Source organism: Micrasema longulum, unplaced genomic scaffold (genome assembly GCF_059751315.1).
Source record: "Micrasema longulum isolate JH-2025_06_02 unplaced genomic scaffold, ASM5975131v1 h1tg000387l, whole genome shotgun sequence".
In the NCBI taxonomy this organism is placed as follows: Eukaryota; Metazoa; Arthropoda; class Insecta; order Trichoptera; family Brachycentridae; genus Micrasema; species Micrasema longulum.
In genome coordinates, this window is record NW_028277588.1 from 335,948 (window position 1) to 363,515 (window position 27,568).

General features: G+C 34.3%; 1 protein-coding gene across 1 annotated transcript in view; it reads right to left on the minus strand.

The window, feature by feature from the left end:
* Positions 1-1,584: 1,584 nt before the first annotated feature.
* The window catches only part of LOC148281989 (uncharacterized), a 108,109-nt gene continuing 82,125 nt past the window's right edge, over positions 1,585-27,568 (minus strand). The window contains exons 48-62 of the mRNA XM_088225804.1: positions 26,003-26,933; positions 23,573-23,768; positions 22,202-22,335; positions 21,373-21,614; positions 19,690-19,892; positions 17,517-17,673; positions 15,233-15,468; positions 12,351-12,475; positions 12,025-12,219; positions 10,299-10,420; positions 8,453-8,589; positions 7,858-7,969; positions 5,622-5,753; positions 4,274-4,449; positions 1,585-2,544 (exon numbers count right to left, since the gene is read on the minus strand). Coding sequence (XP_088081930.1) covers positions 2,452-2,544; positions 4,274-4,449; positions 5,622-5,753; positions 7,858-7,969; positions 8,453-8,589; positions 10,299-10,420; positions 12,025-12,219; positions 12,351-12,475; positions 15,233-15,468; positions 17,517-17,673; positions 19,690-19,892; positions 21,373-21,614; positions 22,202-22,335; positions 23,573-23,768; positions 26,003-26,933 — 3,191 coding nt within the window. The 3' untranslated portion in view covers positions 1,585-2,451. The remainder of the gene's footprint in view (positions 2,545-4,273; positions 4,450-5,621; positions 5,754-7,857; positions 7,970-8,452; positions 8,590-10,298; positions 10,421-12,024; positions 12,220-12,350; positions 12,476-15,232; positions 15,469-17,516; positions 17,674-19,689; positions 19,893-21,372; positions 21,615-22,201; positions 22,336-23,572; positions 23,769-26,002; positions 26,934-27,568) is intronic.

The window sequence follows — 27,568 nt, forward strand, 5'->3', positions numbered from 1 at the left end:
TACGTTTCACCAAAAATTTATAATGGTGGAGAAAACACCTAATATGAACATTTCACGTTGATCTACTCGGGGATCAAACCAGAGACTTAACAAATGTTTCACCGTTATATTATTATGTATTTTACGAAATTTAGAAATAAAATATTCTTTAAAAACTTTTATCTACCGATTATATACATTATTATGAGTATTTACAAATCTTTGTAGACATGTATTGGATTTAACTTACAAAGGATTACATTAATATTGAAAGATAGTTAAAAGATAAAAACTTTTTTGTATGAGTCTGTCTAGTATTTATCAGGTCATAGGCCCCGTAAATGCCTAGACATCCATATAGCTTTTTTTTAATTAAGTATCTTTTAATATTGATAAAAATAATATGATCTACAGGCAATATTTATTTAAAAACTATTATTTGCATAAAGTTACTGTTGTATTTTGTATTATTAAAGGTGAAAATTGAATTAAACATTAATCAATAATAATGAATAACCCCAAAGTTAGTTCTTCAAATATAAATTTGAAACATTTTTTATCTGAAAATAAATATTCTAGGTAAATCGAAAAACAAACACGTGTACACAAATAAATTAGTTGATACTAATATACATTTTTTATTTAAATTCCAAAAGAAATATAATTTCCTGTTATATTTGAATATCCCGACGAAATTGATAAAAAAAGGATTTAAAGAAACCATATCGCTAGTCCAAAGCGACAGTGAGATTACCCTGAAAAACAAATTCTGAGATAATCGAACTTCTAGGTTTGAAAAGGCTCTGACCGAATTAAATTATTTTAAGTAGTTTGTGAATACTATTTTGTCAAATAGGTTAACTATCTAACTTCAGAATTTTATTATTTGAAAACATTAATTTACCTATTGACATATCTGCGTGTTTATCTCAAAATGCGAAATTTTGCATTTATCTCGCTGTTCTAGACGTTTTCAAATGAAATATAAAAGCTGCATTTTAAAATAGTTAATAATACACTTAATTTGAATACTATTATATTATATTATGTAGGTATACCAAAGGCCCTGAAAATTTGTTCAGAGGTGAAATAATTCTCAAACTTTGATTCTAAATTTGAATGAAAGGTGTCCTAATTTATATAAAAAATAAATAAGATTATATCTAAGTCTGTATGTAACTTACTTCTACATTATTTAAAATTACAGTATTGCCTCTCGTCAGAAATATTAGCCTTTTCTAAACAAAACCGTATTTTGGTTTGGTAAAGCGAAACCGCAAAAGTCGGCATGCAAGGTTATAAATTATTCCATCAAGGAACTTAAGACATAATGTTTAATGTTTTATGGAGCGAAATATTCGTTTTTATTCTATGAGATGATAATAACTGAGGAGTCGAAAATAAAATTCTGCAATTAAGAAGATTAGAGCAATGAAAAACTGTTTTAAAAAAATGTTTTCATGAATTCTATAACAATAAAAATTTCCCGCCTATCATTAAAAATCAAAAACATTTAACAATAAAATCTTAATGTCATGCGTCAAATCAAATAAAATGTTACCTTAAATGACAGTTTTTTTTATCTTTAGTTTTAGTCAGTTTTAATTTTTGGAAGTCTGAATTTGATTGTTTTACAGTATTATAAATGGGGCGGTCAGCGCAGAAGTGCCGTAATCCATTTGTACTATATAATCTGTGAATCCATACACGTGAAACTGAGATAATCGCATTCAAAATTTACCCACGTAGCTGTATGGTATTTAAACTGGTAATGGTGTGAGCAGTGCCATCTATTAATGAATGGCAAAAGTTGGGTTCAACCACATTCAGTTTATGAAATGCACGGCAGCTTAAATTGATCTGTTAAAATCTATTTTAACGAAGGTTGATTGCTGGCGTATTTTAACTTTTCCAAAACAAATCAAACCCATTTTTGAAGTTATTGTTATATAAAGTTACAACCATCAACAATCTTATTGCACAGGAAATTATTCCTTGGGTTAAGATTGAATCTAGTTTTCTCCAGCCTGAGACTGTGGCCTTGAAGTCAAGCATCTTGTTTAATCTTGAACATGGGATGCAAATTTGGGCAGCTATAGTGACTGTTGAGTATCTTGTATGTCTCGCCGTTCCTGCAGCTTTGTGAGATCGAGAGTTATGGACCCCTTCTAATATTTAAGTCCATTTATACTCATTCTGCGCTGACCGTCTCAAATGTTTTCCATGCAGAAAAATGATTGTATTTGTTTTATGACGATATATCATTTAGTAGGGATTTTTATAAACGAAAACCTTTAATAAAATGAAAACCTTAGTGGCATTAAAATAATAACAAAAATGGCTTAGATAAATAGTCACTAACTTCCTTATTAAGTTTTGCATAACAAATAACATTCAAGTGTTATTATTACATATGAATACAACTTTGTTTGCTTAAAAATTTGAGCATTAGAAATATTTTGTAATGATCTCTTAAATGGTTGGTACAGAGAGGTCCAAGAAGTTGTCAATAAAGTCGTCCATTTCCGTGCTGTCCCATATAGACAAGGAAATGTCTCCCATCGGCTGAAATAAATAAAAAAAATGATGTTATTTTTTGCATTTTTATGACATTTTAATTTTTTATTTCATTCATCAGAAATCACACCCATGTGAATAAAAAACAATTCCAGGAGAATTTCATTATCTGTGATTTATTCAAACTTATCCCCTTTCCTGTTGTAAAGTAGAGTTTAAATCAGGGAAAGTCAGGTAAGGATGAGGTTATGGACCGAGACATTGTCCCGGAAAAAGATGGGCAGGCTATCTCCGCAGAACAATGGCTGCCCTCACCGCTGCAAACTTTTGAATTGTCCTCGTGTGAACGCGCAGAGACAGGACAGTAAGAAATAGCCACTTGCTTCTCGCGAGCATGTTGCTTCCGCGCATTTTTTAATGCCATTTAGAAGAAATTACAAAGTTAATATGTATGCATAGCGAACACGACTGCTTATGTCGCATCGACCTCTTAGAGCTTTTGACGGGGGCCAATCAGTTGTGAGCTTTAACCCGATAATTGTAAGAAAACCTAGAAGCAGGCTATGTCAGGGATAGTCTACTTCCTCAGGATTGTGCAAATACTTCATTTATTTATTAAGAAGGAAAATGACATGTATAAATATGTTTGTATTCGTATGACTTCCGAATAATAATGACACTCCTGGGATGTGCAATGCCTTTTTATAGAGTTCACAAAATACCTTGTTTATTCATCTATTGCGTTGTTTTATAGAACAACGCAATAGATGAATAAACTTTTCTTCTCTTTGCTACTGCGTATTTTCAATATGTCAACATGATAAAGTTATCAATAAAATATCAAATTAGCTCACTTGCCAGAATTTGCTAATGCGTATTCAACAAACCACAAAATGTCAACAAAGAGAAGTTGTCATAGGTTATAACAGATCGCCCAACTTATAGAGACAAACAGTGCAGAGAAAACGTGGTAGCAGCTATGGAAATGCCGGGTTTCACTTGTTCTTTTTAACCCTTGTGTGGCTGTGATGTCACACAAGTCGACATAGGACACAAGATTTGGTATATCTCTCTTATTTAAAAAAATTATGAATTCGTATTTTTTGTAATCTTTAAATGGACATTTTTACATCCGATTTGGAAAGTAAAATTTGTATAACTATGGTAAATGTTAATGCAAAAAATATTTATCCTTGCTACGCGAAAAATGAATGTCCGCTAATTCAGCAACACATCTATACAGATACCTTATACAAGAGAGAGCACGAAGATATAAGTCATAACAAGGAAGACAGAGATGCTGTTCTGCGGTAGAAGTTGTCTAAAACAGATCCAGTATTCAGTCGGTTGATGACAGTGATGGGGACGCACGCGCGTAACATGAGCGGCGGATTTGCAATTTTAAATTTATTTTGCTATAACAGTGCTAAATTATATGTTTATTAGCATAAATTGTGGAAAAGGAATTATAAAGCAGTATGTCTCCATGTTTTTTCAAATGTCTGAACTTTAGAATATTCCGTCTTTTACTAGTGGTACCACGATGTTACATCACCGCGCGCAAAGGGATTATTTACCACAGTCTTTTAAGAGTTAAAAAACATTTTTTAGCAACTTATTTAGTTTAAACTCAAATTTCGATCGAATTGTCCAATGGTTTTGTCCTGAGCGGTCAAGGATGTTCACAGGGGTGAGACAGGACAATGTCGTCCTGTCTATTGTATTGTCTTCGTGTGAATCCTACAATTGAAAGTTACCGGAAAATGGTCTAACTCACATTGCGGGGGAGATGCCTGGGGCAAGCGGAGCAGCGCAGGCGCGAGGCGTGACACTCGCACTTAGCGCGCGAGCACGGGCGCGAGGTCTGCGCGGCTCTGCTGGCGAGCACCGACGCCGCGCGGCGCCCCCCGCCGGGCTCCGTGACGCGCAGCTTGCTTCCCGCAAATATGGTACCTGGGAACAAAGAAACAAGCTCAATAGTATCACGCTCATGTAATGCAGGAAGATGCGATATCTCCGGCGAATGTATGGTATACCTATGATACGATTGTCCAGGTCCGCAAATTATGTAAGGCTGAGATGCAAAAGTCAAGTATCTAGGGCACAAACCAGCTGATGATTGTAAAGATAATCAGGACATAGAGAGACATAGAAGAGCCATCAATGTTAGGGCCTCTATGCTAGCAAGACGCTTCTTCCAGTATAGTGACGAAGTGAAGAAAATCATATTTACATCGTATTTGACTTACATGTATACAGCGGAACTATGGAACAATTATACGCAAGCAGCATGGAATAAATTAAGGGTCACGTATAATAATTCATACAGGCAATTATTCGGACTGCCTAGGTACTGCAGTGCCTCCGAAATGTTTATAGCTGGACGGGTAAACACCTTTGTTGCCCTACTTCGCCAAAGAACCTGGAGCCTTTGGGAACGCCTGAAAAGCTTAACGCGATTCTCCAAGCCACCGCAGGGTGGATCCATTCACCCTTGTTCGAGTGATGGCGGGATATGTTGAGACCACCATAAGTGCTTCAAATATAAAATTTTGTTTTATTTGGTAGAATTAGCTCTGCCATTTTACTGGAATAAAAATATTCATTATTTATAAAAAAAGCGTTATCGACAGAATCGAGAGAGGAGTACTGCGTTGTTTTGCATATGTAGGATGGCGAAAAAACCTATCCTCTCTGCCTCAATGTCTCCTGAGAGTTTTAACCGCGTTTGCCTATTTTACTAGACATCGGGTTCGAGAGTTTTGAACTTCCACGGCTGAAAATTTGGCACTTTATTTCTGAACTATGGAACGTGAACCTAGTGTACAGGAATAAGTAGCCAATAGAGATACTCTTTATGGATGCTTTATGCTCTAGCTAAGGAGTGAACGTAGAAAGGCGATGACATTGTAAATTTCCTTAAAAAATATGTATCATGACAACTTCTCTGTATAGATGAATTAAAATTATTTTTACAATACATTTGAACATTATCTCCACAAGAGTCAATTTATCCTGGGTGTAAAAAAGACTCTGTATGCCTAGACTTCCGCACATACTTGCATATATTCTGTATTAATCTTCTAAAAAAATAATGCGATCATAAAAAAGTTTAAACTAGTTACCATTAGTTTCCATTGCCAGCGATGCGCAGTACCCTAGTTGTGATTTGGGCACTTTCACTTGTAACCTTAGTTCTGGATCTCCTGTCAACTCACGAGCATCTTTTACTGTGTACGCCAGATTGTTGTCTATACCTGAAATATATCAATTAACAAGTTTGAATTATTTAAAATGAATCCGAGTCGAAGCAACAAAAAAGTACGAGGAATAAACATGACACGAAGAACCATTCTTGATGCACTGTTGCTCCTACAACAACTTCTAAACTTTAAACTTGATTTATCATCAAGATGCCTACGTAATCGCTTCAGGCGATCGGCATAGCAAAGCAATTTATTTTTAGTTATCGTATGAGGGTTATCACTGGAGCCCTTACAGGGCACCACAGATTCAATAAACACCTTGCTAGAATGAATTTCTCTGAAACTTCTAGATGTACAAAAGTTCTGCAGTGCAAATGATGAAACATCTTCAGACGTATTATGTGGATGTGACGCTTTATATTACAAAAGAAGTCGTATCTTCGCTGGACCATCGGTTGAACCTAATGACGTGAAAGCACTGGCCCTCTACTTAACCCGATACTTTAAGGACTTGGGCTTGAATGAGGAAATTTAGCAATATATATTAAAGCACTCGCACTCCATTTAGTAGTCCGGCTCTTCCTTTGAAGAGCTAGGTCTTTACCTAGGGTTGGATGGCGAGAATTAATCTACGTAGACCCGTCGCAAGAGATCTCTATGCAGGTCTCAGTGACTTCAGGAGTTTATATAGAACCTTTTATAAGAATGTAAACTGTACAGTTCATAGTTTTATATTTACTCATACCTAATGGTGTACAGGCACGAATTGATCCTTTGATACATTAAGGCAAAATGCTCAGCCTTGCATTAGACGTAAGTCTAGAGACTACCAATAAGGCATGGTTGCAAATAAATACATTATTAATTGCAAACTTAATAATTTATATAGCGCCATTTTTGTGAAAACCACCTCAAGGGTGCTGTACAAGAAATAAATATTCCAGCACGTCTTGCAGCTACAGAGCGAATTGACGGTTGGGATTCTAGTTCCGCGTTTTCAAGGAACTTTTTCAAGGAAAGGTTTTCAAGTTTGCAGCTACAGAGCACATGGAAGGTTGGAAGTCTGGACTCTATTTGCAAAATTTACTACCAATCGTCTTGCAACTACAAAGCGCATGAACAAGTGGAATTCTAGCAACTTAAAATTACATCAATAAATTTACACAAAATAAACACTGAGCAGAATAGTTAATTTGTCAAGTGGTCATGCTAAAAAGTAAGCAATAAAAAACTAAGTAAATAAAGCACTGTTTCAACACCATGGTTAAGAAAATGAAGAAAGATATCCGAATCCGCTTTTGAAGATTGTAGATAGTTACTGCCGCACATGTGGCTAACAAGCCGCTCGCTGATTCCTGGGAATGGCATATGCACATGTGTAGTTACCGAGGAGTGATGCCTATTGTTCTAATGCCTTGGTGTCCACTATTGTCTGTATTGATTCATTTTCTGATGGGTACGCAACATCGCTTCCCGCTTAATTGATTTTTTTACATTAATATTAGACGAACGCGTGTATGAGAGTAGTATAAGGATTGATGTATCATTTTGCATATTATTAGGAAGTAGATATTTAAAACATTACGTATTTATCAATAAGTTTACTTTTAGTAGCACTGTTGTAATTTATTGTGGGAAGAAGTGTTCCAGATTGTTAAATTTGGGTACTTTCGCAGTTTATTGGATTCATATACTTTTGATGATTTTAAAGTAACAGGCGTACTGTTTGAAAGTTTCCGTTGTTCACTATTTGTCACATATTTAGGTAAGAATGAAATGTAAAACAATGCTATAAAATAAAATGTCTTCTTTTTCCACTTCACAATGTTTTTTTAAACAGTTAATGGCTTATTTTCTAATTTTAAGCTACAATCGGAGAGAGGAACTTTATTTCACACTCGGCCGGTACGGTGGTTGAGCGCAAATTAAATAAATATATGTTAGACTTTTAGAATGCAAACCAAGGATTAGATTGAGTTTGTCTACTGACATTTTTTGGTGGAACTGCATTTTAATAATAATAATAAAAATACGCATATAGTTTTATCACCAGTCTGACGATGTCGGTCACCGGTAAAAATTATAAATAAAAGTGGAATAAAACTATATAGTATTTTTATTATTTTAACCAAGGATTACTTTTAGAATTACGTACCATACAGCGTTTTGGCCACCCTTTTCTTTGTCATTGAAAATTCATTGTTCATAACAATGTGGAGAGTAATGGATGAATCTGTTAGCACTTGGTGAACCACAGAATATTCCAGCTGGAAAAAACATAAAAGGTAAACACATTACATTCCCATTAACATTGGTGCAAATTTACAGTTAACTGTCACAAAGTCTAGTCAATATTTTACATAAAAACTGATTTGAATTGAACATAAAAAGAAACAAATAAAAAGGTAGTTAATAACGGAATTTTTATGTTCGGAAAAAACTATTATTTATGTCTAAATTTGTCGCAACAGAAAGCAAAAAAATAATTATTAAGAAGGAAATATGGAAGTCTAGGCTTATGACCTGTCATTAGCTGGTGTAAGTGGCCACTTTACGCACTGTGTAATATTCACCATTCTGCATATGTTTAAATATTCACATTTACTCAACTCTTCCATCTGTTGAATTTTGTGAAGTAAAAGAGCTGAAACCTTTATCATGTGGGTGAGATTCATCCGGCTGAACCAATTCACCTACTAGGCAACGCTACGATTTATGTTATCTTTTATTTTATCAAAAAATGTGATTACCTTCATAGAGAAGCCATCACACTTGACGCAAGGGAAAAGGAAGATAGTTTTAGCAACTCCTGGACGAAAGGTCAGGTGAGAAGCCAAGTTTAGTGCCTCGAAAGCATCCGAGCTGTAGTTAGTAGAGTTGTTGTTATCTGTGAACAGTAAAAAAATCTTAATTTAGTAGAAAAAAAACTTAATAAGAAAAACTTCATGTATCGTGAGATCACCTTACTAGACGGAGGGTACTGTGGGGTTCATAGTCCATGATCGATGACACACCCATACATGCTAAATAATTTTACCTGAAGTATAGAGTCATGACTCCAAGAAGCAAGTCAGCATTTCCTATTGAATTCAATAAATTACATTCTGCGAAACACGAGATCCACGCTCTGCAGTACATTAACATTGTCCCTACCATGGAGGTACGAACAACAAAGGAACGTGGCTTATAAAGAGACCACAGGGCGTGGTAACGCCCAGCAGTTCAGTTCAGTTCAGTCAGCCCAGCTAGCCCGAAGACTCTGCTCGACGCAGACTCAGTTCCGGCATGTAGTTCAAGTGCAGTCTCTTCAACTCATCATCGCCGCAACACTCGCGCAACACAATTCACTATTTATTCACCATGTTATAAATACGCATTAAGCAACAACTTCGTGTCTTCTCTCAATCCCTAACTGGGGTAGGAGCTCCACCAACTATCAACAATCAAAATCCTACAAATATAAATTCCATTTCCGTAAGCGTTAACCTGTTAAAATACCTAAAAATATTTATTGAACTTGTGGATCATGTTATGGTGACATCTGATTGCGTTCTAATTCTCTTTTTACTCATTTGACATCTGAAATTAACACACCAATACACATTGAATAAAACCTGCGAGACCCGCCCTGAAATAAATGTCCACTGTCATTTGACAAATTATCGTCTAAAGAACAGTACGAAGACAAATCATACATTTTTTTAATATAAAAAAAAGAAGGTAATAGATATGAGGAAAGAATAGATGCCTTTGAGATGATGATGGCGTCGAATGTTGAGGATTTCATGGACAGCCAGGACAACATATGTCTCTAAATTGGAGGAATTTGTTTTGAAAGTTCGCCTATCGGCTGTATTCTGTTGTTCTTTGGATAAATAGCCAGACGTGATCCAGAAAATCTGGAGAAAATAATAATCACAAGCAGTGTGCTAGGGACGAAGAAGCAGAGGCAGAGCTGCACCTCCCTGGACCGACCAGGTGAAAACAATATCACAGAGGAATCTGTATGGAGCTATGTAGAGGACGGAGAGTCGTAAAGGGTGTTGGAACATTGTAAAGGAACGGCTGGGGAAAGTACCAATGATCGCGAATCTTAGTATGAATATTCTAAATGTTCAAATACTGAGTATCTAGCGTAGATGTCAAATTGCTGATAGTCAGGGAAATTGAAAATGATCTCAATTCACCACTAAGAAGAAGAGAGAACTATAAAAGCCCTTACTACAAGCATTCACTCAGTCTCTCAGTCACTCATTCACTTAGTTCAGTTAGTTAAACAGTTAGTAAAAGTCAGTTATTCAGTAATTAAATTAAGTTACTTAGTCAGTAACTCTTGCGCTCCATTACCGATTCTGTATATTATTCAACATGTAATAATTACTCATGGAAGTATTTTCATTCTGTCATCCCCAACTGGAGTAGGAGCTTCCTGCTTTTGACAAGCAACAATCCTACAAATCTATTTATATTTTACAATGTAATGTCAGCTGAGTATTTCCGGAATGTGGTCGTTGATTTATTGACGATATTCCCAAAATTGCCTTGCACAGTTTCGATACTGGATTACATTAAAAACGTATTTTTTTTTTTTTTTACCAAACACTAGATGGTCAAGAAGAGGCGGAACTTGTGCGGCATCCAGGAAAAGTTTATTGTTGAAATAGACAGCCTTGGTAGACTTGTAAATACCAGAACCGCCAAATCCAATCACAGCATATCTAAAATGGAAAACATAATTATAATTACACAATCCAGTTTTCTTTGAGATGTACCTACACAGTGAAGAGTTTTGAAAGCAACATTGAATGTAGTTTCTACGAGAAAATAAATATACAATAGTAGAACGTGTCTTTATAAGAATAAATAAATCTTACTAATATTTCATTCTTTTTAAAAAGAATAACCCACTTAGCCTCTATTTTAGAGGGTAGTCAGCAGGTAAGAAAGAGGGGATATGGAAGGAAGTTATGAAATATACACTACAACACCCAGACCAATTGAGAAAAAAATATTACTTCATAACTTGTGGGAATATAATCCGCGACATCGGTATTGCAATTGGCTGTCTAACCAACTGCGCCATAGCACCTGTCACCAACCTACGGATATTATCTAAAGCACTGAACTAAAATTTTAGGTGGACGCTCTGTTTAAAGAAATCAAGGATCGATGTGATAAACAAAAACTTTTAACGTGTTTTAGAAAATAACTCAATTACTAGAGGTGCACACTAGATCTGGAGTTCGCCAGGGATATATCTTGTCACCCTTACTATTTTATATTTACACTGAATACATAATAAGAATAGTTAGAGAACTGCAACAAAGGCATCTCTATTAACGAAAGACGAATATCGAGTTTGAGATATGCCGATGACCCTCTCCGTGCCAATGCAGATGACATAAGAGATCATCTCTCTCTACTGGAAAATATGAGGAAAGATTTTGACTTTGAAATCAACGGAAAAAGACCAAAATTATGAAATAACACAAAAAAGAAATTACGCGGTCGTAAATTGATATATTTATCTAGACTCAATGATAGTAAACAGAGGAGGGTGCGATGCTAAAATCGAGAGACAAAATGCTATGGCTCGCTCAGCGATGGAGAAGTAGAAAAACATATGGCAACAAAGAAGTATCACTAAGTCTGCAAAAACACAAATCGTAAAAACCTTATTTTTTTCTTTGTTCTTGTACGCTCCAGAAACCTGGACCTTGGGAAATTAATATTGATGCTTTTAAAAAGTGGTGATGGTATAGAATGTTGCGGATACCATGGGCAGCCCCATAGGACAAATGTTTCTATAATCCGTGGATTAGGTATTGAATAACGTCTTTCTCACACCGCGCAAATCCGTGTTCTCGGGTACTTTGGCCACGTTACGAGGTGAAGAGATAACATGGAAAAATTGGTGGTACATAAACGAGTAGAAGGTTCTCAATTTCGCGAAAGAAGTCCTACAAGATGACTTGGGGACAGTTGCGACTGGCGACTAAAAAAAGGTTCAGAATATGTTGGTGTAAATTAATACAGCAAAACTACAATTAGCAGAATTAATGAGTGCCAGATTTTCTTACTTTTAAAATAATACATTGAATTAGAATCACATTAAAACTGACTGAAACATGTCCAGTTAATTGCGTAGTTAAATTTAAAAAAATATATATTATAACTTTTCCTTTATTGTTTATTTCCTGATAACGATCTGGATATTTGGCAATTTGGATGACAAGAGTTTGGATAAACGGAGTTGTTTACTTGTCACATTATTTTATTTATGAATTACCATTCCACCCAGGTATTAGTTGTAATATTTTACCTATTGTTAGTAAGACCTTTCTCCTCAAGTTTCTCGTTGAGGATATTGACGAGAAGGTCTATGTTCTTATTCTTCCTAATGTTAGCGTTGCACAAGTGGGTCTCTACTATGAACACAACGTCTGTAGAATTGGGCACATCGACCACAAAGTTGAAAGTTCCTTCATCTATGGGCTGTCCAGACGGAGATACACATCTGAAAAAAGTACAAAACAATAAACATAGAAATTTAATGTTCCTTAAAATTTTCTATGACATCAATGGTAGCCAGTGAAAACTCAAAATAAATATGTTGCCAATGGAAAATTAAGGCTAAATATTACTTACTCCATGCATTTTTCAGGAGTTCTAACAGGAATATGGTCAGTTGAGCATATCTCCTTGTAGATGTGAGCCAACACACACGGGTCTAGTCCAGACATACACTCGTCATAGTATGGGGAGATGTCAACCTAAAAAAAAATACAATGATTAAGGTGCATAGAGCTAGCTCAAAGCAACAGTCAGATAAATCCTTTGCACACCTCTAAGTCCGATATCAGAACATGTTCTTCAGAGATATTTCACTGTTGCTCTGGACTAGTGATTTATAATTCATTATTTATCAATTCAGTAAAGTGTTAATTGTTAATTCAATAAAGTGACCTATCTAACCAGCCAATGAAAGGTTTTAAGTCCTGTGAATGCCCAGACTTCTATATTCACCTTTTATAAATATCGGTAGTCAGATGGCAGAAGGGACCATCTGTATTTTTTTCTGTTTTGTAGTTTTCAAAAGTTTCATAAATATTTCAGTAAATACACATAGAAAAAAAACAGCAGCGTTTAGAATGGTAATTGAAAAGTAACACTAAAATATCTTAGTTTGTGGATTAAAAGTCTTGAAATTGAGTAGTATTTCAGCTCTCCTGAACATTTTTGAAAATTACAGATGGTTCCTTCTGCCATCTGACTACCAAGATATATGTTCTTTAAAGGATAAAACACGGGTGTTCACTTTTTGTCGTTTTGAAGTTAAAAATACAGAAATCTTGGCAAAAAACTATTTTATACGTGAATAAAACACCAACGTCCACTTTTGTCATAAAAATACTTATTGAAGTTGAAATAAATTCTGAAGTCCACTTTGTTTTAATGCGGAAAATTATCAAAATCATATTTTTTTTACATACACCACAACAACAACAAACCATCACGCCGTTTCTCCGTAGGGGTAGGCAGAGAGGATAGAATGCCATATCACTCTATCTTTGCATACAGACCTCGCTTCCTCTACATTAATACATCTTCTCATGCACGCACGCCGATTATTCCTACTTTCGACATGTCCATCTTCAAGTATTTGATGGACTTGATCATGCCATGTCTTTTTCGGTCGTCCTCGTTTTCTGCATCCATCAACATTCGCATCGTAGATCCTTTTAGCCGTTCTTTCGCTGTCCATTCGCTCTACATGTCCAAATCAACGCAGCGCCCCTTTCTTGATTCTGTCGATAATGCATATCTCAGCCTTACACATTTCACGGATCTCGACATTTGTGCACCTATCATACATCGTTTTACCACGCATTCGCCTGAGGGATCACATTTATTACATGGAAAGTTATTTTTTTATTGAAATTATCTTATTTAACTCAAAAGTTACGATGTTTTGAAATCGCACAATCACAAAATTTCGTTCCATGTGATTCCCATTGTTTATCCTTTACGGTACAGATATATTTTGACTGTTAAAAATATGCACTGTAAAATTCTCTGCGTGCAGGCGGATGAAAAATACTGTTCTGTGAGTGAAAAAGAATCAGAACCCTGTAGCTCAATCACAAATAACTATCGACGTGTTAATAAGCAACGTGATAACTATTTCTCACCATGGTTTTTTATCGTATTCGCGATCACAATGGAACATCCGTGAACACCTAATATTAAATGTCAAAATATTTACGTTTCGCGACATATAATCCTGCAGCGCAATCACATATTTGAATTTCATCATCATCAACCCCTTTCCGCACCTAATGGTGCATAAGGCACTGGATTGGTACACCAATCGCAGCATATCTCGATCAATTTTGTTACATGAAGGCAAGGTGATCAGTCTTACGCCTCAGGTACCAGTCCAGCGACTATGAAATATTCTAGTGTAAAAACACCCTTTTAAATAAATATTTCATATCAACCATGTCGGGAATCGAACCCGAGACCTCTCGCATGGTAGACAAACGCGCTGACCATTACACCACGAGGCCGACTTTAGAATTTGAATTTCACCGGTGTAAATATGAAAAATATTCCAAAACTGCCATTTTTATTTATTTATTTATTATTTATCATGTTATTTATTGCATTTGGCCGGTGGTTGGCAAGCCAAATGTCAAGAAAAGCAGTCGCCATAGTAATTGTAATTTAATTTTCACTTTTTTGTATTAGATACTCTTTACTATTTTGCAAATGCAATATATTGTATTATTTTTTATAGTAAACGACGATTTTTCGCAAATGAACTGTATTTATTTACGAGGCAAACAAAAAACAAACCGACACAAGGGTTGACTTAGAGATCACACACGCGTTGACTTATGACTGCGATAACTTAAGCATGTTCATTATTTATTTATTTTTTATTTATTTATTTAATTTTACAATACGCCCAAGGGGCATTTACAAAAAATACACAGTTAAGTACAAACATAGTGCGTAAAAATTGAAAAGATTAACAATGCTTTTTTGTATACATTTAGAAACAATAAGAAGCATACTGCCATGCAAAATAAAAAGTGAGACTTTACATAGTAAAAAAGAAAAAAATAATTTTATATGGATATAATAAAAGTAATTGAATTAAAAAGCAAAGCAAAGCATTATTGTTCACTATGATCGCTCAAATGCTTAGCATGTTTTTAAGCACGTCGATAGTTATTTGTGATTAATCTACTGGACGAATGTTTTCCTCTCGATAGCTACTTTCAGGTAAAAATCCCAATAAAAAAATCCAGTGGAGTAGTAATTGCTGTCTTCCTCTACCATTCTTGATGTCCTGGGTTCGATTCTTGGCATGGCAGTTATACGAAAGACTGACACCTTACCTTTTTGTAATAGATGATCGAGAATCGTAGTACGTGATTTAACAATGCAGTGTCTTATGCACCAACGTGTGCGGATAAGGGTTTGATTTTGATGATTTGAACCAGTGAATTTTTGAGGTTTACCATGTGGAAGCAGGCTTTGAGTGGTGACACTTTGCTTCTAAAGTAAGGTTCGCAGATGGACTGGTTGGCCATCGAATTAGTCCGTCGAGGAGAACCGTATACTCCGCTCAGGAGTCTCCAGCTTGCCATGAGCTCGCTGTTGGATGATGGAGAGCTTCCTTTAGGAGTGAGCATATCGTCATGTGGCTCGTTGTTCATTGTCCCGAACAATCCGCCAAGTTGAGAATAGTACCAACCTGGAACATCAAATATATATTGATTAAGGGTTCAAGGTACCTTTTAAAAAATAGGGAAATATCAGGTTTTATTTTTACATTTTCAAAGTAATAAGGGTCTATGAAATACTGTCAAGTAAAAAAATATTTTTTTGCTAAGTTTCATTATCATCATTCCCTTTCCGCACCGAATGGTGCATAGGGCACTGCATTGGTACACCAATCGCAGCGTTTCTTGATCATTTTTGTTACATGAAGGTAAGGTGATCAGTCTTACGCTTCAGTTACCAGTCCAGGGACTATAAAATATTCTAGTTTGAAAACACCCTTTTTAAATAAATATTTCATATCAACCATGTCGGGAATCGAATCCGAGACCTCTTGCATGGCAGGCTAACGCGCTGACCATTACACCACGAGGTCGACAAAAAGTTTTAGTAGCATAAAAAAAAAAAAAAATTTGTAGTTTTGAATTCGCGCAAAAACGGTCATTCCATTGGCCACGCCCCTAATACATCACGATTCATGTTTATTTGTTCCGACCATACAAATTTGTTAGGAACATTACCATAAATCTTGACGTCACAACTGTCAAGGCCAAACATGTTGCGTTTTTCTAGCGACGTACTGTTTTTAAAGTTCTTTTTTAAATTTATGTATAAAAACATTTCTCCGCAATATCCATATTGATTTTGAAAATACAATTAATTTTTCTAAATCCATTTCATATATTTTTATCGGTATTCGTAGTATGTGATATTTCCCTATTGTATTACAAAAAAATATAATCACACTAGTAAAAAAACCGTAAAAAAAGGGTATAGGTAGATAATAAATAAAATAAAAAAATGGTATCCGTCATTCGAACAAACCAATTTTGAAGTATCTGCTCCACTGCAATACTTAGTAAATGTTGTGTTATGTGAGGACATATATTATTTTTAATGTTTCATGTTTTACATAAAGCGGAAATGAATAAATTAATAACAGACAGCAAAGGTAACAGTTTCGTCTTAGTTGTCAACACATTCACCCCATTTTTATCCTATTGGACTAAAAATATATGGAAATATACTCTTAGCGCTTAAATTTAGTTTCATTATCATTTAACCCTAATCCGCACCTGAGCTCAATCACAAATAACTATCAACGTGCCAATAAGCGGCGTGATAACAATTTCTCACCATGGTTGTTTATCGTATTCGCGATCACAATGGAACATCCGTGAACACCAAATATATTGTAAATATTTAAGTTAGTTTGTTTGAAAATGTCCTAACAAGACGAAACGCGTCACAATATACCCTTTGTATATAAAGTAGAATTACAATCCAATAAACTTGTTTTATTTTGGATACATTACCAAATTAAATATGGAATTCTACCAATTATCTGCATACACAATAAATAACCAAATATATGTCAAAATATTTAAGTTTCGCAACGTATAATCCTGCTGCGCAATCACATATTTGAATTTCACCGGTGTAAATATGGAAAATATTCCATAACTGTTATTTCTATTTATGTATTTATAATTTATCATGCTGTTTATTGCATTTAGCCGGCGCGCGGCGGTTTGCAAGACAAATGCCAAGAAAAGCAGTCGCCATAGTTATTGTAATTTAATTTTCACTTTTTTGTATCAGATACTCCTTACTATTTTGCAAATGCAATATGTATATTATATATATTTTTTTTTAAAGTAAACGCCGATTTTTCGCCAGTGAACTGTATTTATTTACGAGGAAAACAAAAAACAAACCGACACGAGCGTTGACTTAGAGATTACACACGCTTTGACTTATGACTGCAATAACTTGAGCATGTTCATTATTGTTCGTCGTGATCGCTCAAATGCTTAGTATGTTTTTAAGCATGTTATTAGTTATTTGTGATTGTGCCACTGGGCTGGTATTCCGAACGCAATTATAGCGCTGTATAGAGCGTTTTTACGTACTGAACACGCGTTGTAAATGCGTTCGGAATACCAGTCCCGGTGGTCATAGGCCAGAGATTTTTAAGGATCTATTTAGATAAAAGACTTCCAAGATGATGTAAAAGCTTACCCTCAATGCGAACGAAGCAGGTTTTGAATTGAAAATTACAGCGAACTACAACTCCTCGAATATTGGTTGCGGTCAGTTCTTCTTCGCCTCTTTCTATTGTCCAGTCATCGACTCTGTCTGGTAATGTCAGAACTTTAGAATTGCCAACGGAAACAGTCTGAAACATAAAAACATCGTTGGTAAAGTCAGTGTTAAAATTATGTAAAAGTAAAGCATACCAAATATTTTTATAACAATAAAAGAGACGGATAGAATAGGAGACTCAGTCTGTACATTTACAAAGATATCAATAATCCACAAATGTCTCAACTATTTGTGTAATAGATACAGTAATTTGGGCCACATGCTTAACGCCTTATCAAAAAGACGTGCCAATGAGGAATTTCAGCCACATGCTAAATGCCTTATCAAAAAGACGTGCCAATGAGGAACTTCAGCCCTACGGGAAATTGGATACAAGAAATGTTTTCTTACGCGCAGTAAAAATTAGTGCATTAAATTATACGGCAAAGTTTCGTAAGTTAAGTAAATGTAAGAAAAGAATATTATTATTATTACATTTTTCGACATGTATACGTTTTTATTATTTATATTTTTTTAGTACTATTTTGTATATTGTTTACTATGTTAATATATGTGTTTTTGATTTATATATAGAAGAGCCCCAATTTAACACGGAGTTTTCTAACAAGTCGGGACATAAAAAAATATAAATGTGCTCTTTGATGAAATTGTGTATTTTGTGCATTAAATAAATAAATAAAGTTATATATACTTTGATAAAAATTAACTACTTCTACGTCATTAGTTCATTTGCAACAACCAATGATAAGAGAGTTGTGGAAGACTTCCGGTTTACTTACCGTCAACCGGCAGATATGACTGAGAAGAAGGGAAGAGATCTTGAAACGTTACGCGCGGAGTAATTTCAGAAAAACAAAACTTAAAAAAATCATAGCGCTGATAATAAGATATAAAACGATAATAAAAAATATTTTTGGCTTAGTTTAATAGTACATTAACAAATAAATAAAAACCCCTGAACTTCCTCATTACTCTAGTCACATTTTTCACGTTGAAAATATTCTCAACTTTAAAAAAATATATCTCATGTCAACCATGTCGGGAATCGAGCCCGAGTCAATATAGTAAGCAAACTTGCTATCCACTAAACAACGAGGTCGACCGAGGAATATGATTTTTTCCAAAAACAGGTCCCATTATTTTCTCAAGGGAAGTTTTTTGTAAAATCGCGTGCATTAAACTATTTTCAATTAAAACATTTAAGTTTGCACGTGAAAATTCTTGATGGAAGTTCATTGTAATTTATTATAGAAATAAAAGACAATTGATACTTAAATCCACACATTTTGACAAATTCTAGAATTCTCAAAAATAAATCCATTAATAAACAAGATGACACACTTGCATTCTCCGTTACTATACCCATTGTAATATATTTTTACTAATTACTTTTTACCCTTTGTTTTCAGAAATCATAATTGACAAAAATCACACTCGCGAAAGATGGGGCACTAAAAATAAAATGATGTACTTAAACTCATTAAAATAACATTATCAACTCATAAGTTAACCCAATTTTTTTTACTAATGATCCTTAGGATAAAAATAATTTTATTTAAATTACTTTCATATAATTTTGAATTTTCTATCTTTATTATTTATTTATTTATTTAAATTTTTATTCCAGTAAAATGGCTATAAAGTGCAGAGCCAATTCTACCATATAAACATATAAACATGAACATAAATATAAATATAAACAAAAATATAACAATAAACATAAATATAACAATAAACATAAATATAACAATAAACATAAATATAACAATAAACATAAATATAAACATAAAATAAAATTTTATATTGCAGCACTTATGGTGGTCTTAACATATCGCGCCATCGCTTGAACAACGGTGATTGGATCCACTCTGCACTCTTTAGCTCTGTTTTGTATAAATACGTTAAACTCCTCAATAAAGATACAAGTCTCGAAGATGTCGCGAAAGCGATGAAACCGGTCACTGGATATTCCAAATTTGTGGAATGTCCAGTGACCGTCTCTCGTCCACTCGTCTTTTATTTTTAAAAATATATTTCTAATTAATTGGACAAAAAAGGGGTGCTCATGGAGTACAAAATATTTTGTTACCTCTTCAAACAGATCTATCTTTATGAGATCTCTCTTCCCTACTAGGACCAGGTTGTACTTGTCAGGCGTGTCAGACTGCGCTAGAATGGTGAAGTTTCCAGAGAGGAAGTCTGTTGTGAGGAGAAATGTTCCTGGTTCCTTCATAGAGTACAGCTTACGATCCAAAGTCACCACAGTTCCGTACGCAGTCATTACAGCAGTGGCTGGAAACATATATTTATAGTTAAGAAAATATTTGTTCATAAATTCGCTCTATTCCTAGCACCACCCTATTCAAGGCGAACACCTAGCATCAACCTATTCAAAATCTAGCATCCTAGTCAAGACCTATCAACTAATCTATCGACCGACCTATCAACCAACCTAATAGTAAAGGTTTTTCACGGTTCCTTCACTTGGACGAATGTCGAACGAACTAGCCCATTAAAACAAAGGTTTTAAAATTATTTTTATATGGGAGTTGCTTTATTATTTACCTTGCTTATAATATACAAGGTTTATATTTCAAAAGGTCTATTTTTCTGCAATCAAATTTCTTTAAATTTATCTAAACTTTATATTTATTTATTTACATTTCATATTTTTACAAAATGGCCCAAAAAACACTCTGACAAATTCTCGTTGTACTAGGGTAGGCTCAGTATATGAAGGGTCGGCAAGCCAGAAATATTAGTATGCCTATTGCAATTGGTTCCTATAAGGGCAAATACCTGTTCTAAGAAACCGATTTGTTCCGGCAAATATGGTTATCGAATATGTTTCCTATAAATAAAAATAAAATTGAAGAAATAGAAAAACAGTTATAGCCCAAAAGAGAAGAAAAAAAAGTACAGTTTATGTTAAATGTAAAAATAAAATAAAATATATAAATATATATACATTCACACACACATGCTACATACATACATATACACATACATACATACACACATATACATACATATATACACACACATACGTACACATATATGCACATACAAAAATACAATAAATTTATAAATGATTCAATGGGATAGCATAATATTTAGATTACTATCCTCAATGAATTCTCAGATTCCTTACTTCCAATGTTTGTCAACCAAATCGTATTTTTTTTTCAATACTGATGGTTTATCAGATTTCCAAACACAACTGTTGAGATCAGGAGGGATATACTAATGTGGGCTAATCAGGAACTTCTCAAGATTTGCTCATGTGGAGAGGAAACCACTTAAATCTCTTCAGAAGAATCCGGCCCGTTGATAGCAGTAAACTAATATTTTTTTATATCAACCATGTCGGGAATCGAACCCGAGTCCTCTTGCATGGTAGACAAACGCGCTAACCATTACACCACGAGGCCGACAAAAAGTTTAGAATATACTAGAATCAAAACTATAAATAAAAAAATAACGTAAAATGTATAAATAATAAAAAAAAATAAAAATCTAAATATATATTGCTTCTCTAAAGCTAGGGTTTCCTAGGACAGCGGTGCCCGTATCTTAACGGCTGTAGTGAACGGTGATGCGGTGGACAGCCGTCGTAGCCTTGACTAGAGAGTGGTTTCCTAGGAAAACCTAGCATCACCGTTCACTTCGGCCGTAAAGATACGGGCACCGCTGTCCTAGGAAACCCTAGCTTGATCAAAAACTCTTCCGCACGCCCCTGATACAACACATTATGAAATACATTATTTCTTACCGTCAAACGGAGGAAACATGTTGGCAATGTCAGTATAAGGCTTGAGTTCGTAGTAGTAAGACATCATTGAAATATTGGAGAGGAACCAAGTGTCCATAAGGTCGTGTATAACTTTGTATTCCGCTATTTCTGTGTAGTCGGGAGTCCTGTTGAACGCGTGCCACGGAACAGGAAGCTTCTGTTCGAATAGCATCTTGCCAGTCCGAGGGTCGAACACGAAGTTGGTCTTTGCTGCGCGGTGCCTGCGAAAAGTAAGATAAATATTATCATTGTCGACAATCTTTTCAGGTTGTCCAAATGTTTGTTGACTGGCTGGATTTCCTCCCTTAAAAGTTATTTATGTTTAAACAGGGAGGGAAAACATTTTGGAGTAGGGAATATGGAAGTCTCGGCATTTACAGGGCTTATGAACGGTCGTTGGCTGGTTTAAGTGGCCACTTTACACACTGTGTAACATACACTATTTTGCATATGTTTAAACATAACATTTTCTTAACTATTTCATCTGTTTACTTTTGTGAAGTAAAAGGAACAAAAGATTTTTACGACCAAGCAAACTAAAAACTTTTTCCTTTATTTATTTATTTTTACTTCATTACGGAGTAGCTTTTCAAAGGTAAGATTTTTTTCTTTTTTTTGGCATTGTATTTAGTAATATGTAAAAAACTATAACTGACCCATGATTTTGGTTTATTTGTAAATATAGTTTTTTTTTCTTTTACTGGCTATTTTTTTCTTTTAATAAATAAAAAACATGAATACATGTATTGCATGCAGCTACAGAAGCTCAAGAAATATATTTGAGAATATAAAAATAATAAAAACTTACATCTCCTCATTCTGTAGGGCCGTCTTTTGTCCTTTGGTTGCTTTTAAATAAATAGTATGTATAAGCGCGTTGACTCCATCTCCAATCTTGAAGTAGTTATACCACCACTCAAGTCTGGCCTTAGCTTCCCAAAACTAGAATTCGTAAAAAAAGTTGTACCAAAATAAAATAAATATTTTTTTCTTCTCTTATTCTACCGGTGTTCAGGTATTCTAACATTACTCATAGTAAACTCCAAAAATTAAAAAAAAGCTAAATTGACAAAATATATATTCTTTTTCTATGTCGGATACCAGCTCCTGTGCATCCTCTTAAGTCAGTTTCGCGTCCCGTAGTTCTGACATGAACTGCCGACGAACAGTCAGCAGTGGACGTCCAGGACGTCGAGAACCTGATGCCTTGTAATGAAGGCAAGCTGGTTAAGGCTATCATGAGGCGTCCGCGGTACATGGCCAAGCCAACAGTATCACCTCCGCGTGATGACAGTTGTCACCGGAGTTTGCTGCACCCGTTCTCTTACTACGTCATTCCGCACAAAGTCAAATGAAAAAAAATAAAATATATAATTTATGTTGCGTACTGAATTTACATTTTCTGATATCCCGGTAACTCATAAAATACTGTAGATATCCCGTTCCTTCCCAAATCCTTCCTATTTCAAATTCTTGTGCTTCTACCGTCCTGTTAGCAAGTCACATGTGAAAAGTTGTCTCTCTGATAAATCTTTATCATATCCTGCGTCAGCATATTTTGTTCAAAGTGAAGTTTAGTGTTATATAAACAGGCTACAATATACAGTTCATCAACATCTACACGATATCGGTATCCGTGCTACAGCAATAAGCCTAAAGGCATTGAACTGACCAAACATTCCTATTTGGTCCTTCGAACCGGATTAATATCAATTCTTTCCTAAAATTCATTCCCGATTCCTATTACAGTCTTATATGAAGTTTTTATTGTTGTTCATTTGTTTTTTTCACCGTTGACGCGCAAATTCAAATAACATTCAAAAATTCATTCGATTCGTAATTCACTTAGTAGGTAGGTAGGTACCTACACAGTATTTCTAGTTTATGTGTTAGGCAATGAATTATTTTCTTATAAGTAGCTATTTAAAAACGTCAAAATAAGAATTACAACATTATAGAAAAATTAAGAACAGCCTTTATGTCTTTAACAAGAATCCCTTGCACAAAGCATTTTAAGTATTCAGCTTAGGGTATCGCCATTTGTATTAAATACAATTTGAAGTTCACTGCACAGTTCTGATGTAATTATTAAATCAAGCTTCTTTGATGTGTTAAACTTGTGGAGCTGAAATGAAAAATATTTACAGCAAGACATAGATAAACAATATGAGAAACATACCCTGTTTTTAGTAAACCGTATAATCGATAGATCTTGAAGTCGGTTTAGCTCAGTAATTATTTCCGAAGCTATTTCTTTGATTTCCTTCTGGAAAGGGATATGAGCCAGAATCTTTTTATCTATGAAGTCTATGGCAATTGCTGTACACTTCTTCACGTTTGTGATTATGTCATTCTTTCTTAATTCTTTCAAAAACCTAAAAAAAAAACAAATTAAATACAAAAAATACACGGACCTACAGTAAATAAACAATGGAAAGTTTATTAATCGCTCAAATGGCGCAAAGGTAGTTAAAATAGTAAAATAAATATTTGTTATTAAATAAACTCTGTTTTAGGCCACGGTTGTATTTGTTGGGGAGGAGCTGCTAAGACTATTCTTGATCCCTTGGTTAAGGTACATAAATCAATATTAAGGATAATATTGCGAAAACGGTACAATCATCCGAGTGAAGGCCTTTTCAAATCCTTAGCGTCCTTGGCTTAAGGAAAATCTACATAAGGAACGTCATACTCGACATTCACAAAAATAGGAGCACTCAGGTGATTGTGAGTCATGCGCACTCAACCAGAAGTACAGTAAGAAACGATTTGGTGATTCTATTAGCACGTTCAGTGGTATTCCTAAAATCATTTCTATAAAACGGACTTAAACTATACAACCAGATACCGTGTGTTTGGAAATCTGATAAACCATCAGTATTGAAAAATAGAATAACAATTTGATTGACAGGTTGGAAGTAAGGAATCTGAGAATTTATTGAGGATAGTAATCTAAATATTATGCTATCCCATTGAATCATTTATAAATTTATTGTATTTCTGTATGTGTATGTATGTGTGTATCAGTGGCGTGCGGTGACTTTTGAAACAGGGCATGCGGTCATGGGAAGGTAAACAACAAATTAGAATCTAAAAAAATAATTAAATGTGTTTTTTTACATTATTATTAAAAACTTTTTTTTTTTTATAAAACAAGAAATATTTTCGTTCTTATGATTTACCCAAATATTTTCTTTTGAGGGCCAATTGCAACGAGTTGTAAATAACTCACTATTAGAAAATGGGAATCAAGTTGGGGTAGAGTGGGATTCGAACCTCGGACCTGTGATCCGTGAGTCCGCAACACTATGAAGATCAGGCTAATAACGGATGTAGCTATGCGATTGTTCTAGTAACGAGAGAACCCTTTTAATTCCCTTTAATCGCTTTAATTTTCTTGCCCCCTCTTTCACAGTAGTAGCTGCTCGATTGTGGAATAATCTACCCACTAATATTAGAGAAGCCCCTTCTTTATTTACATTGACGTCAATATTGAAATGTCACTACCTAAATATTTGAGTTGTTCCTTTATCCTTCTTCTTTCCTTCCCACCCCCTCGCCTCTCTTTATAGTATAGTGCTATTTTTTTATTTTTTAGTTAATCTTTGATTTTAATTTTGTATGAAATCCAAAGATTCAATATGTCCATATACATTTTGTCATGAACTTCGTTTTCTTTTTAAGCCTTTAATTTTGTCTAAAATAATATTTTATTTTATTTATTCAACACTTCATATACATATTTGTAATTTTCTCAAGTTAAACGGTTTGGGTAGATAGGAAGAAATTGCCCTAAAGAAATATTTCCCCCTTATATGTATATATATTGTATATTATTTGTATATTATACAATATATATACATAAAAGGCTGGCACATTGCCTTAAGGCAATTTCTTCTTACCTACCCAAACCGTTCAGCTTAATAAAATTATAAATATGTAAATAAAGTGTTAAATAAATAAAATAAAATAAAATTTTAGACAAAATTAAAGGCTAAAAGAGAAAACAAAAATCATGACAAAATGCAGATAGCCAAAGAAATTGTGTAAAAAGTAAATAACGGTAGTCTGTTGTAGCTGAGTAGTTTTAATAATATGACTGGCGATGCGTAAGCTGGTTCTCGACAGTAGGTATATAAATTTTATTTTATCACAGCGCAAATTGGAATATGAAAGGAAATTGAGATGGACTGACCTTTTGTATATTTTTGGTTTCTCTGGAAAGCAGCAGCAAAACTCCATACTGATGTTCTCTTCTTTGTCACATTAATTTAGTTTAAGCTTTTTATTAATTGTATTCTTATTTTTACACGATGCGGTATACCGAAATCAATTTGGCGATTAACGTGTATGTTAGTGGGGTTTTAAGCGGACACTGACCCCGGGTGACAAAATAATAAACTAAATAGTTTTTGGAACTTTATACAGGTGCGAAAGGGACAGGATTCAATTTGGCGAGAGAAAAGGACACAGGACATTTATTTACGCTGTGACATATTTTCAAACGGCCTAACCATTAACCATCCATGGAATGAATTTAAAAGTAATAAATGAAATAAAAGCCTGTTATTACAAGTACAAATTAACATACACATTTAAAAAAACTTACTTGTCAACTTCCTGTGTGAATGATGAGAACAAATTGAAATACGGTGATTCGGTTATTTCATTAGTTCTCGCGTAGAAGAAATCGATAATCTCTCCTCCCACCTTCCAAACGAATGTTTCTGCATAGTGAATGAATCTCAAGAACGTTGGCTCCATTGACTTCAAGAGATTTTTCCAAAACATGTTCAGGCGTTGAATAGAATTGATCCAAGCCTTCTCTATAGTGTTGATGAAACTCAAATGAAGAACTTTAACGTAAGAATCATATTTGAGGATTCCCGCTTCCATAAAGTTCGATACTTGTTCCATGAAATCGGCTTCAAGTAAAGCGTTCACCTTTTCCATCAAATGTGCGTAGGAATTTTTGATGGAGTCTATGATCCATTGTATACTTTGTCGAACCGATTTACCAGTATCACCCATGACTTGCCACACTTCATTGACAATCTTAGGCAAGCTTTCAATGTGATTTCTAAGCGAGAGTTGATCGATGATATTCATAACGAACTCGGCAATATCTTTGGTGTAGAATTCATTAGATGCGTATGAGTCTTCGAGGAACTTTTGGAATTCGTCCCAATCTTCCTTAATCACATGCAAATCATTCAAATCTTCTAAGAAATCATTGATTTTATACTTCGCTTCAGCCCAAACGTTCTTCATAACATCGAGTGTTTCAATAGGAATACTTTTCCATATCTTAAGAACTTCATTTATCTGGTTGTAGAAGTCTTTAAAAGATAAGGAAACGGATGTTTTGACTTCTTGGTAAATTTCGGGTCGCCATAGTATTTGACTTGTAAGGAGGCGAGAGTGATTGAGACGTATGTAAGATGAAACGTCCACAGTTTTAATGTCTTCAAAGTCACGCCATGCACCCAATTCTGCAGATCGGGCGTCGTTAACTTGACCAACCATATGGTAAGATATATCTACAAAAAAGCAGTCATGATTAATAAAAAAGGTTTTTTTTTATCACTTTTTAGCAACTGAATAAAAAAAAGTAATTTTATAAAATTTACATTTAAAGCTTACCTAAAACTTAGCGGTTATTCATTATAATAAAAATATATAAAACAATTTTGTTTTTTACCACTAATTTAAAAAAATTTGTACAGTCCGTTTTCAAAGCTACACATGCTCCTTTATTAAGGTATAATTAACTAATGAATCTAATCATTTTATTTTAACAGTGATTACTAAATATCACATCAAAACATATGGAGTTAATAAGTCAAGTCTTTTTGTTATGTTGTTCTTGTAAAGATAGAAAGTGTGAAGTGAGATGGATACGTTCTTTAATACTAGACTGGAGTGGACTAAAATAAATATTGTTTATTTGGTTATAATGATTTTTTATTTGAGTACTAGCATAATATGTTTCGACGTTATATTTCGTTATCACTGTTGAAATAAATTGTATAATATTCATCAGTTAATTATAATTTGATAAAGAAGCTAGTGTAGCTTTGAAACCAAAAAGATTAACAGAAAAGTTTTTTTTTGTAAGAACATGTAGAATCAGGAGGGGTCTGATTTTTTTTGTCAATATGGAATGTGGAAAGAA